This window comes from Canis lupus, chromosome 38 (genome assembly GCF_003254725.2).
Source record: "Canis lupus dingo isolate Sandy chromosome 38, ASM325472v2, whole genome shotgun sequence".
In the NCBI taxonomy this organism is placed as follows: domain Eukaryota; kingdom Metazoa; phylum Chordata; class Mammalia; order Carnivora; family Canidae; genus Canis; species Canis lupus.
Window position 1 is genome coordinate 11,689,815 of NC_064280.1, and position 12,477 is coordinate 11,702,291.

The window sequence follows — 12,477 nt, forward strand, 5'->3', positions numbered from 1 at the left end:
GAGTATGCAGCTCTTGAAGCTCCTGGAGTACCAGAATTAAAAAACCAGGATGCAGAGCTGAGCATTGGGTAGAGAGCCTAGGTCAGGAAGCCAGTGGAATTCAAAGACATCACCAGTCAAGAGGAATGGATGTAATGAACTGGGGAAAGGAGACAAAGATGGAAGAACAGGAAACACAAAAGTGGGAGGCATGAGACCTTAAGTGAAGGAGAGAAGGACAGATGGACTTAATCTAATTCATGGGCAGTCTGTCCTCAAGGATTGTGTCCGGTCCTGAAGTATGGGTAGGGGGACAATTGAAGGGCCACATGGAACAAAGATAGAATTATTCATTTCATTTCAACTCACATTTGCCAGTTTGTATCCTTCACCTCCAGAGCTGCTATGTTTACCTTCCAGAGTCCATTCATACTTCCTTTTCTTTTATTTTTTTTAAATTATTTATTTATTCGTGAGAGACAGAGAGAGAGAGAGAGAGAGAGAGAGAGAGGCAGAGACACAGGCAGAGGAAAAAGCAGGCTCCTCGCAGAAGCCTGGTGTGAGACTTGACCTGGATCCCAGGATCACGACCTGAGCCAAAGGCAGCTGCCCAACCACTAAGCCACCCAGGCGTCCCATCGTACTTCCTTTTATAACAGCTCCAGTTTTCCTTGTGAAAACCAGTCTTTTGGCCACTAATAGGCTTTGTGTTTTGTTTAGAATTGATTCCTCCTATATTGACTACTTTTGGACACAGTTCCACCTTCCCTTTGCAATGTTCACTGCTCAGGACTGGGTCTATGACCTGATTTAGGCTAATGGAAGGTAGGCCTTGAACTTGAACTTTCATTCTTCCTGCTGGTGTGGTTCTTTGTTCACCACACACAGCTTGAGAATGGAGGAGAACTCAGAGGTAAAAAGAAATTTGGTCTTGGATTCTTCTTAGCCTTCAGTCTTCACCTGATTTTTTTAGTTACACGAGCCAATAAATGCTCATTTGTTAAGCTGCTTGGACTGAGTTTTCTGTAACTTGCAAGAAAAAGAGTTCTAACTCATACTAATATTATAATTACTAATAATGTCACATGCTGGCACACAAGTTCAGATTCTTGTATGTTACACAAGGGGACCATAAGCAGCTGTTATTACCCTATGCACGTTAGAGATAGTTACAAGATTCTGGGAAAGACAATTAGCAACAACATGAAAAGGTTTAGTGAAAAGGTGAAGAGGTTTCACCTTAAATATCACCAGAACAGAAATTATTATTCCTGCCTCACAGGTAAAATAACTGAGGCTCAAAGAAGCAAATGCTCTACAGCAAACGAGTGATCAGATTGGGGTAGAGACGAACCCGCAACTTTAACACCAAGCCCTGTGCCCTCCCACCACGTAAGAGTACAGCCAAGCACGTTGAAATTTTTCAACAACTTTCTTCCCTTTGAAGATTAAAGAGCATCTGAAAGATGTCAAAGTGGTAGAAAACATTGCAACTATTCTTAAAAAGAAAGAAATATGTTGGAAGTATTTAGTTCAAACATCTACTCAATAAAAAAAACTATAGTAAGGTAAAACAAAAAACAAAGCTCAGGGGATTTTTGTTGTTCCATTTTAACCTGTCTTTTCACTGGACTCTATACATTAATTAAATATACTTTTTGAGAAGTGGAGTTATTTTTTAGGAAATTGATTACTAGATCACATAAATATACAGCAGCTGAAGTTTACTGAACACCACTTGGGGGCCTTCTTCTGTGTATTTCATGGATATTAACATAATCAAAACCCTTGCTAACTCCCTGAGGCACTGCAATTATCTGCTTATTTTATAGGTAAGGGAGTCAGAGAATAGACAAGTGGAGGAACTCTTCTATTATTATAGAGATAAGCTCTGGTGGGGATAGAAGTCTGGGTAGCTGGCCTGAGAAGTATGGCCCAGAGCAATAGGGTCGGGCTTCTGAAACACAGGAAAGTGATGACATAGGTAGCCCAAAGCCTAATGAAACTTCCACTAAGCACACACACACACACACTATAAATATATATATATAAATATATAAATATATAATATATATATATTTATAAATATATAAATATATTTATAAATATTTATTTATTTATTTATTTATTTATTTATTTAAATATTTCCATTTTGAACATTTCCACAATTCATGTACTGAAGTGGTGCAGCCTTGCTGTTAGGAGAGAAGCTTGTGAAGTTAGATTATTTTGGGTCCTAATCCCTTACATACTTACTAGCGACTGCCACGGGCCAGCTTTCTGACCTCTAGGTGCCTCAGTTTCCATATCTTTAAACTGTGGGCATGATGGTGGAGGCTGCTTGAGTTACAGACTAACTTGAGGGAAGGCAAGACTCGAATCCATAATTGTCCACGTCCTATTATTTAGGTCTTGGATTTTTCATATTGTCAGAGGACTAAATTACTAACAGCCTTGGTTCAAATAATCTGTAAGGAAAGCATCGACTGCCATCAGGCATAAATGATTTACATGAACTGGATGACCTTTCATACATATGACTCCGTAAAACTCAATAAAATCAATGCATTTCAACTGGAATTTGTTGCCATTTTAAGTAAGTCTCTATGGGTGGTCCTTAAACTGAGATATATATGAAATATTAGTAACAGGCATTGAAAAGGGCACAGCAACTGAAAACGACTCATGAATTGATCAGGACGAGAAGAGGGAAATAAAGAGATGTCTCAAAGGAACCATTCTGACTGTAACTTAATCCTGAAGTCCAAGAGTAGAAGGAGAAAAGAAAACATCATTCAAGTGCTCAGCATTGAATTAAAAGCGTGGGAGATAGGAGTTGTAGAGCAGAGAAAGGCAAATGCATGGAGAAAAGCCAAGCATTTAACATTTCAGTGCAGTGGAGATTATGGTGGCTGCAAATTACTTGAATTTCCCTACAGGGAATCATGTTCTCTCTTAAAGGAAAGAAGCATACTATAACCAAACTCATGACAATTATACTTTCAAGTAACATCACGTTCCAGAGCAAATGTGTGTTAAAAGGGATCACCTGGAGTCTGCCTATGAATCACAAAAAATATGATTTGGAAAACAGAACCAATGTCTTTGTCAGTGTCAGTCACATTTGATAAGGAACAGCTTGTTTCCAATTTTTAATATCCAGATTAATAGTCAGGAGAAGGCATTTTGTCCATTATAATCTCAGATAGCAAGTGCTACTTCAGAGCGTTCGTATAATGAATTTATATTATTCTATAATGTCATCTGCTGTTTTCTAAGGAATTACCAAATAATCCTATAAATACAAACTTTGAAAGTTTCTCCATCAATCTGGTCAGTGATGAGTTCAAGGGCTGAGAGGCCTGGCTTATCTCAAAAACTTTTCGGTAGGTGGTTATCAAATATACACCTTTTGGGCAAGAAGCTGATCTCGATACAAGTTCACCCAAACTGGGTGTTTGGCAGGGTCCCCCTGAATCCACATGCAATCCTGCTGCTGTGAAACGCTTTTTTCTGCCCTTATCGGCCTTGGCTCTCACTAAGTGATCCCCTCCAGATCGTCTCTGCACATGGAGACTCCCAGGAACTTCCAGCACCCACTGGCAACGCTGGCTGCGATGGGTAGAATTATAGCAGGATTCCTATTGAATTAAAAATTGAAAATCTGGATGTTCAAAACTGATACATTAAAATATTGCGGAATTGCTTTAGAGACATCTATGGTGCATTTACATGATGATTTGTTTCATGAAATTGGATCAAGGAATGTGTCAGGAGCTCACAGGCTGGGATTCCCTTTTCATGATAGGACCACCCACCACAACCTCAGGAGCTATGCATCCCGGTTAGTCAAGCCAATTTCTTGCCTGTTTGTGAGCAGCTATTGGAATCGTTTCCTGTATCGAGGCTTCAAAGTACAAATTCAGTTGGTAGCTCATGAGCTGGGCGTCAAAACGTCAAAATAAAGGTGCTCTGGCATTGCAAATGCCTGCGAGGTAATCTCATGACTTTTGCTTCTGACAACTTGCTGCAAGCTTAATTGTTTCTTAATTCTATATTTTGTGTCAAATTCCAGGCCATAGTTTAGGCCCCTCTCCCCAATATCTTAATAATCAGATTCATCCCAAGAAGCACTTCCCAGATGAGTTATTTCTTGGCAGACTCTCTTTCCAAATGCATATCAACATCAAAACTGTTATTAAGATAGTCCAAGAAAAGACCCTTGCTTGTTTGAGTTTAGTAACACTATTTTAATACATGTTTTTCTTCTCTGGAGTCTGGTGCTGTCCTAGAACAAAGCCACTTTTATTCTACATTTTCAGGCAGAGTCTTCTCTAGAAACACAATGTGGCATCAGGTGGCAGCAAAGTCTGATGCTGGGCAGAAGCTTGACAAGGACATATTTTGCAGAGAGAGCAGGAGTTCTTTCGAGCTCTTGGGGCAAAACAGAAGCAGTGATTGCCCAGGCAAGGAACCTGAAACTGAGATTTCAGGGGAAATTTTTTTTTCTTTAAATACTATTGTCTAGACAGCTGTTGATTGTAATTCTTTGGCTATAATATTCTATCAATAAGACTTTTTTTTAAGTATAAAATGGAGACTGATGCTATGCTATTATCTGTGTATTTATTTTGCAAATAGGCACGAAGTTTTCCTCACGTTTGGAAAAATGAAAATAAAATGAATTGTCATATCTATGACAATAGATGAAATATTAGATATAGATTAGATCTTTCATATCTATGAAAATAGTTTCGTAGGTCTGATGCTTGGTGGTCAGTAGTCAGGTAGTAGCTGGGGCAAATGTAGTACAGAGCGCTACATGCAATGTTCTGAGACCACTGAAGAGAAGCTCTGGAAGCTGTTCTGAGGACATGATCATCATCCTAGTTTTCTTCCTCTCTGTTTCGGTTAAAGAAATACACTGCCAATAAATCCAGATGGCCAGAGATCAAGGCTGGAGGCATGGATATGTGACCCAAGATCCCATGTAGAGAAGGATCCAGTGCTTGATTCTACGTTCTATTTTCAAAAATTCTTAATGATTTTTTTTGAAAAATTTACTCTTTTCTAAAAATTTTTATTAAGTTTTTACTTCCAATATAGTTAACGTTCAGTGTTATATTCATTTCAAGTGTACAATATAGTGATTCAGCAACTCTGTGTATTACTCAGTGCTCATCATGGTAAGCGTACTCTACTCTTAATCCCCTTCACCTCTTTCACCCATTTCCCCCCCTCTGGAAACCACCAGATTGTTCTTTAGGGTCAAAGGCCTGTTTCTTGGTTTGTCTTTCTCTCTTTTTTCCTTTGGTTCATTTGTTTTGTTTCTTAAATTTCACATATCAGTGAAATCATATGGTATTTGTCTTTCTCTGACTTATTTTGCTTAGCATTATTCTCTTTAGCTCCACCCATGTGTTGCAACTGGTAAGATTTCATTTTTTATGGCTGGATAATATTCCAATGTGGATATGTGCCATATTTTTTTTTAATCCATTCATCTATTGATGGACACTTGGGCTGCTTCCATAATTTGGCTACTGTAAATAATGCTGCAATAAACATAGGGATGCATATATCTCTTTTTGTATTTTGCGGGCAAATACCCAGTAGCCCAATTACCAAATCATAGGGTAGCTCTATGTTTCCCTTTTTGAGGAACCTTCATACTGTCTTCCACAGTGGCTGCACCAGTTTGCATTCCCACTAACCGTGCACGAGGGTTCATTTTCCTCCACATCCTCACCAAAACTTGCTGTTTCTCGTGTTTTTTATTTTAGTCACTCTGACAGGTGTGAAGTGTCATCTGATTGTAGTCTTGATTTGCATTCTACTGATGATGAGTGTTGCTGAGCCTGGGTCTGTTGGCCATCTGCATATTTTCTTTCCAGAAATGTCTGTTCATGTCTTCTGCCCACCTTTTAATTGAATCATTTGTTTTTTGGATGTTGAGCTGTATCTAAATAATTTTGGGACAAAGGACTCCACGTTCTCATTTTGCCCTGGACTCTGCAAATTATGTAGCCATTCCTGCCTGAGATTTAGATGTATTTGACAGTCTGATTTTTGTGTCCAGTCAAAACAGACTAAAATCATTTGGGTACTAGTTATTTAATATCTACGCACTCAACAAATATTCTTGAATACTTAATACGCTAAATAATATGATGGGTGCCTGTCATAGTGTAGATGATACAATGGCAAAAAAAGAGGCTATTGTCTGTCCTTAAAAAGCTTCACCTATTAGCTGAGGAACAGAGACAAGAAGGATATTGTGATAAAGTATAATAAATGCCATGAGAGCCACGTGTCGGCTACTATGGGAGTACATAGCAGAGTTATCTAAATGTAAGATCCCCATATAAAGAAATTCCACATTTTGTGATACTGACGGTCATTTTTTTTTTTTTTTTTTGTCTTCAACAGGATATCTGTTTGAGTACATTAGCAGTGCATGTCTGCTACCACCTGCACTGTTAGGGTGTATGCTATTTTAGCACAGGACATCTTCATGAGCTTCTAAGAAAATGGAAAAGGCAAATCGTTCTCTCCTCACAGCTTAATGCTGGTGGGTCTTCCCTTTCAAGGAAAATGCAGCGATAAGCAACTTTTCATAAATTATTTTGAAAACACTTCTCCCAGAGTTAAGAGACACATAAGCCCTTATCAAATCTGCCGCTAAAGAGGATATGATTAATTCATTTTGTTCTCGGTGGCCCTAATTATTTAGTTAATCCTTTCCCCATCTCTTTTGCCCAGTGCCCACGCTAGGAGGCCCATATACGAAGCACTGGTAACCCAAAGTGAAACAATGCCATAACTGCCATCCCAATTGTTCTGTGCAGGATGGGGGACCTGTTTAGTAATAAATGATATGAAAAGGTCTTTTATTGACAAGCTGCCATGTGCTGTTTGCATTAGCGGATATGAGAAGATGATGGCTGTTTCTCCTTCGTCCCCATGGTATTCAGCTCAGTGAGATAGCAGAAAATGCTTCAGTTTACTTAAAGCATTGATAACACCTCTAAATAATTAACTGAGGACTTCCTGTCTTCAATTACTTAATGCTTTTTTTAACATCTTGAGAGGATTATAAGCAATTTATGGATTTCACATGATGAGTGCATTCGCCACTATTCCCACAAAGCATTTACGGGATCATGTTTCTAAAGCTTTGAGGTAATTAAAAATAAGCATGGAGACAATGGGGCTGAGGCAAGGTGCTCGCTTTCCCTTCTGTCATTTCTAAGGACCTAGATTTTCAGGCTCCAGGATGACTAGTGCTACAGCTTCATTAGCGTTTGACTGTTAACTTAGGGAATGCCAAGGTTTTGGAAATGATGAGAAAATCAAAACATTTACCCCAGGGGGTATAGGCAGTTCCTTGATCAAACATTTGAGATGCAATGTAAAATGAATTTGATTGTTCATTCCATGAACTCAATAAAATACTCATTGATATCATAAAATACTTCCATAGTGAATTTGGTCAGCCAGAGAACTATGGAACTGAATTTTTCCTGGCAGATAAGATATGCGAACACTGTATAGATCTCAGGTATTAGATGCTTTAATGCCTGGCACCGTTGCCATCCTGTAGAAACTACGTATAGGAGGTTCTGTATTCAGCAAGGTTTTGCTGAATGAGACTTTACTTCATTCAACAAAGACATTTCTCTTTAGGGCCGTCTTGCCCAAGTGAAGTACTGTCTAAATCTATTTAAAACGGTACAGAGGATGAACCAAATGAATTCTAAAGGCTACTTTTCATTTTACTGATCTTGTAAAAAGTAAAAGCACATAGAAAAACTTTAAAATATTTATCCTAATAAAAAAGAACTTCTGGCATCAAGTGAGGTGTATGAAATCCTCTCTGACATGAAAATATTCATTAAAAATGACAATGAGAGGAAGAACTGGTGGAGTGAAGGTGGTTTAAAGAAAAATCTTCCCAATTATTTTATAATTAACGAGGCTATCAGTCCTGTCGGTTTGAACATTACATTTGAATTTAGTCTGTTGGCATGTAAATGCTGGTTTTTAAAAAAATGCAAACCAGAACAGCCCACACAGTTTAAAGCTCATGCTGACTAAACAGGGAGGGTAAGAAGAACATTCCATATCACTGTATCCCAGTTTTTTTGTGAAACCTTTACTGATACAGGGTCTAAATGTGCCTTAACTTGGCTTTTAAAACTCTGCAATTGTCATTCCATTTTCTAGTCATTCTTTTGATTCCCCCCCCCCCCACTGTGTTCTTTAGAGTTCTGCTGTGGCATCAGTTATGGTGTATTTGCAATTAGTTCTTAACTTATCAGTGTTCCCTGTCACTGGGAGCTTTTTGAAAGCAGCAATCTTCTTTTAGAACACAGCAAGCAGGCAACATTGCTTTCTTTTTTCTTTCTTTCTTTCTTTCTTTCTTTCTTTCTTTCTTTCTTTCTTTTCTTTCCTTTTTTTTTTTTTTTTTTTGGAATGAAATGGTATTCTGATGCCTTGGGCACCCTAAGCATGTCACTTTAATTCTTCATCTTTTAAATGTGGATGTTAAAACATCCCTCACTTATAGGGATGTGATGAGAACCAAACGTATCCAAAGGCAAGCAGTTCTTTCAAATTATAAAGCACAATATAAATGTAAAGTTTTATTATGTAAAACAACAGCATTTCAACTATTTGTGATCATTTTCACTTTCAGTGAAATATGATCTAAGAAATAACTTTAATAATCTGAATTGATGAAGGTTTTTTCCATCTCCATTATCATTGATTTAGCTCAGGATCTTCAGATAAGGAATGCAATGTGCTGGTCTGCAAATATTTATGAAGCCCCTTCTGTAGGCTTCTGGCACTTCTGGAAAACAGGGGACATCTGTCAATGAATGCCTGCTTGTGTGTCAGGGAGTCATAGAATTAAGAGCAAATCAGGATGAATTGATTTTTCCACCGTGTAGTATAACCTATCCCTCCTCCGAGGAAAACTCAGGCACACTCTTCCAGGCTTTTCTGCACTTCTTGCAGGTTTTATTATCTCTACTATCAATGTTCCCTGCAAGCCATGGGGTCCAATGGAAGAAGAACATCTACTCAGGAGGCCATGAAAGGAAGCTGTTCTCAATAGGGGAAAAGTAAGTTTGTAACCTCTTGCCTGTGGCCTCAGAATCCAAACTTACACAACTGTTTGGGATAATTCAGTAGATCTAAATAATGAACTAAGTTACTTAATATCTCAAAGTGTTCTTTTTTTTTTTTATGATAGTCACAGAGAGAGAGAGAGACAGAGGCAGAGACACAGGCAGAGGGAGAAGCAGGCTCCATGCACCGGGAGCCCAATGTGGGATTTGATCCCAGGTCTCCAGGATAGCGCCCTGGGCCAAAGGCAGGCGCCAAACCGCTGTGCCACCCAGGGATCCCTCTCAAAGTGTTCTTTTCTGTAAAATGGGAGTAATAACTCTTTACCGCATTGGTTTGTGAAGAGAATCAAATGAGATAGTACATGCCAAGTGGCACAGGTGAAAGTCACTTATTCCCCAAACATTTGTTTAGCGTCTGTGGATGTGTCCAGGATTGTTCTAGGCGCTGGAAGTACTGTTTTGAACAAGGTACAGAAGGTCTTTGCAATTCTGGAGCTTACATCCCAGTGAGGGGGACATAAAAACAAACACTACCTGGCAGTGAGAGATTCATGATGAAAATGAGACAAGGTGATGCGATGGTGTATCAGAGAAGCTTCCTTAGATTGGGGAAGTCAGAAGATAGAAGATGTTTCTCTTCTCTTCAGAAGTGACATTCAAACCAAAACATGTTAATTATTATCATAATCACTTCTAGCAATTATCTGACTTTATGCTATTATAACTGTACTATTATTATTTTACGAAAGTTAATTATAGTAAATGTTATAACAAACAATGAAACTAATATAATCACTATTAATTGATGTTAATAGCCAATTGTCACAAACAGTCACCTGTCAACCATTCTGTGTATTAGTTACCCACTCAGTAGATAAATGTTAGCCTCTGGCTGATTTCTCCCTGCCTTCCAGTACATTCTTGGCTAGCCTAGTCCCATTATCTAGGAGAATATCCTTGGGGAATGAAAATGCATCTTACCGTTTGTCTGAGAAAAAAAAAAAAGTTAATACTGATGCAAAAACCCTACACATAATGCATATCAAAGCCAAATATAAATTATTTCTGAAGTTATCTGCTGTTGTGGCTTATTGCTGCCAGTGTGGGCTCTTCTATTAGCATGGATAAGTGGGACCTGACCATATGTCAAGAGAACACGTCCTTTCGAAGTGACCTCATATATCAAACGCACACCCCTGGGATGCTTTGCCCCCCCAACCACAGAGACAGACTCTTCCGGTAGGTTTTCCTCTGTTTTTTTCACCTGTGACCGTATGCTGCCTCCTGTCACTGGTGCCACTGTAGATGAGACCTCTCCCAGTCTGCCTGAGCTGGTACTCTTTAATGATGCCATTTGGTTTCTCAGGGATGCTCCAGCTCAAATGCAGGGCCTCCGCGCTGGGTGCCCTGACCCTGGGCGGCAGGACGCTCTCCGGGACTCCCTGGGTAGTAGCTGCAACTACCTGAAACACAGGAATTAACCAGCAATTTATGGTCATAGGCCACGAGGTACTCTGATCAACGAGAATGTCACTTTTGTTTTAAAATGTTGTTGTCTGGCCTGGCATATCATTAGCAGGGGCTTGGAAGAAACAGTCCCCCTTTTTTATTCTTTTCCTCCCATCCTATTTAAACAATGAAATCTGACCTTGAATACATTACCTAAGTCTCACACTACCATTTATCACAACAGGTTCAACAACAATTTTGACGGCGGAGTGCAGCCCTCAGTTTAAACAAGTAAAATCTGGCTGGCAGACTGTCTTACTGGAGAACTCTTGATAACTCTCTTCCATATGGCCCATCAGTGTCTTTGCATTTTAACAGCCTGATTTTGTACATTTTAAGCACCAGTAAATATGAAGCAAAACCCACATCTGAACTTGCTTGCATATAATATGCTTTGAACAGTGTAAATGGGCAGATTTTTTTTTTTTTTTTTGTATCCTTTTGTGTTCTTCTCATGAAACTCAGGATGGCTTGATAATGTCTGTCCCGATGTCTTAGAAAAAGAACTGAATGAGAAGGGGAAAAAAGGATAAATCAGCCAGTTATTCAGCATTATCCAAATGTGATTTTGGACAAACATTAGCTGCATTTGTTTTCATCACAGAATTAACTCTGGTTTCACTTTTTAACCAATTGTCCTGGCAGCTGGTAGGCAGGAGCTGTGCCTACGTAAAAAAAAAAAAAAAAAAAAAAAGGCAGGGAATTGTTCGAGGACCGTTCGGACCATAACTTTTGATTGGGCCAATCAGCTGCCATCTGTTTAAATGGTGGCACGCTCAGAGATGTTTCTGGAGGTCTGTTGAATAAAAAGCTGCACATATGCACTGCAGCTGATCCATCTGACTGAATGTTTTACTTGGATGGTTCTTGCACAGTGTGTGAGGATGCTGCTCTTCTAAAGTTGTAACCACATGAAAAGAATCAGAGCTTCTGTGTGCTTGTTGCTCTTGGCTTTCCTCTGAAATGGCTCTTTCTTTATTTTCCTTCCTAAATCGTCTGATTGTTTCTTTCCAGTCTCCTTTGTGGGCTCTTCACATCCCCAGGGTTCATCACCTATGGTCTTGTTTTTGTCTCTATCTCTTTTCTCCTTAAATGACCCTATTCAACCTCCTTGCTTTGACTCTCACATGGATCTTTCTAGCAAATTCAGTCACTTCATAATCCAGCTTCTGACAAGACATTTTCACTTAATGTGCCAAATAACATTTCCTTCTGCCTCTCTGCTATCTGCTCCTTCTCTTAAATATATTTTTAAAAAACATTTAAAATTTTAATCTTATTCTCTACGCTCAAATTTTCCCCTTTTATTTTTTTATTTGCTTGCAGAATGGCACTGTGATCTATAATTTGCTCAAGCCATTGAGCTTGAATATATCTTTGATACTTTCCTCTTATTCCTCTGCGTAGAGTTGACAACAATTCCTCTTATTCCTGTGCATTTGGTTGACACCAAGTTCTATAGATTTCATCCTCCCATTATCTGTTGTATCTTCAGAATATTCTCCATTCTGATCTCTGTGGCATGAGTTCATTTCTTGCCAAGGCTGTAGCAGAAGTCTTGGTATCATCTTATTTTTTATGCTGGGCTCTTTTGCTCCTTTCTGTTTTTCAAGAGCAGGCAATTTTTGTTGATTTGATATTTTGGGGGAATGATGATGGATTTACAGATGATCATTTAAAACTAGTTGGCTGAGAAAAAATGTGATAAAGAGGATAATATTGATCCAAGTTCTCCTTCTTTTTTAAGTTAACAAAATACTGATATTTGCATACATTTCCTTTGCAGTGATCTCTCATACTCAATTGAGATGCCACATGAACACCCTACTTAACACTGTATTGAGGTGGATATTGT

The 12,477-nt window shown here is 38.8% G+C and overlaps 1 protein-coding gene across 1 annotated transcript in view; it reads right to left on the reverse strand.

Moving 5' to 3' along the window:
* Positions 1 to 12,477, reverse strand: part of USH2A (usherin) — a 686,658-nt gene that overhangs the window by 134,042 nt on the left and 540,139 nt on the right. Inside the window, 1 exon segment of the mRNA XM_025420646.3 lies at positions 10,378 to 10,576. Coding sequence (XP_025276431.3) covers positions 10,378 to 10,576 — 199 coding nt within the window.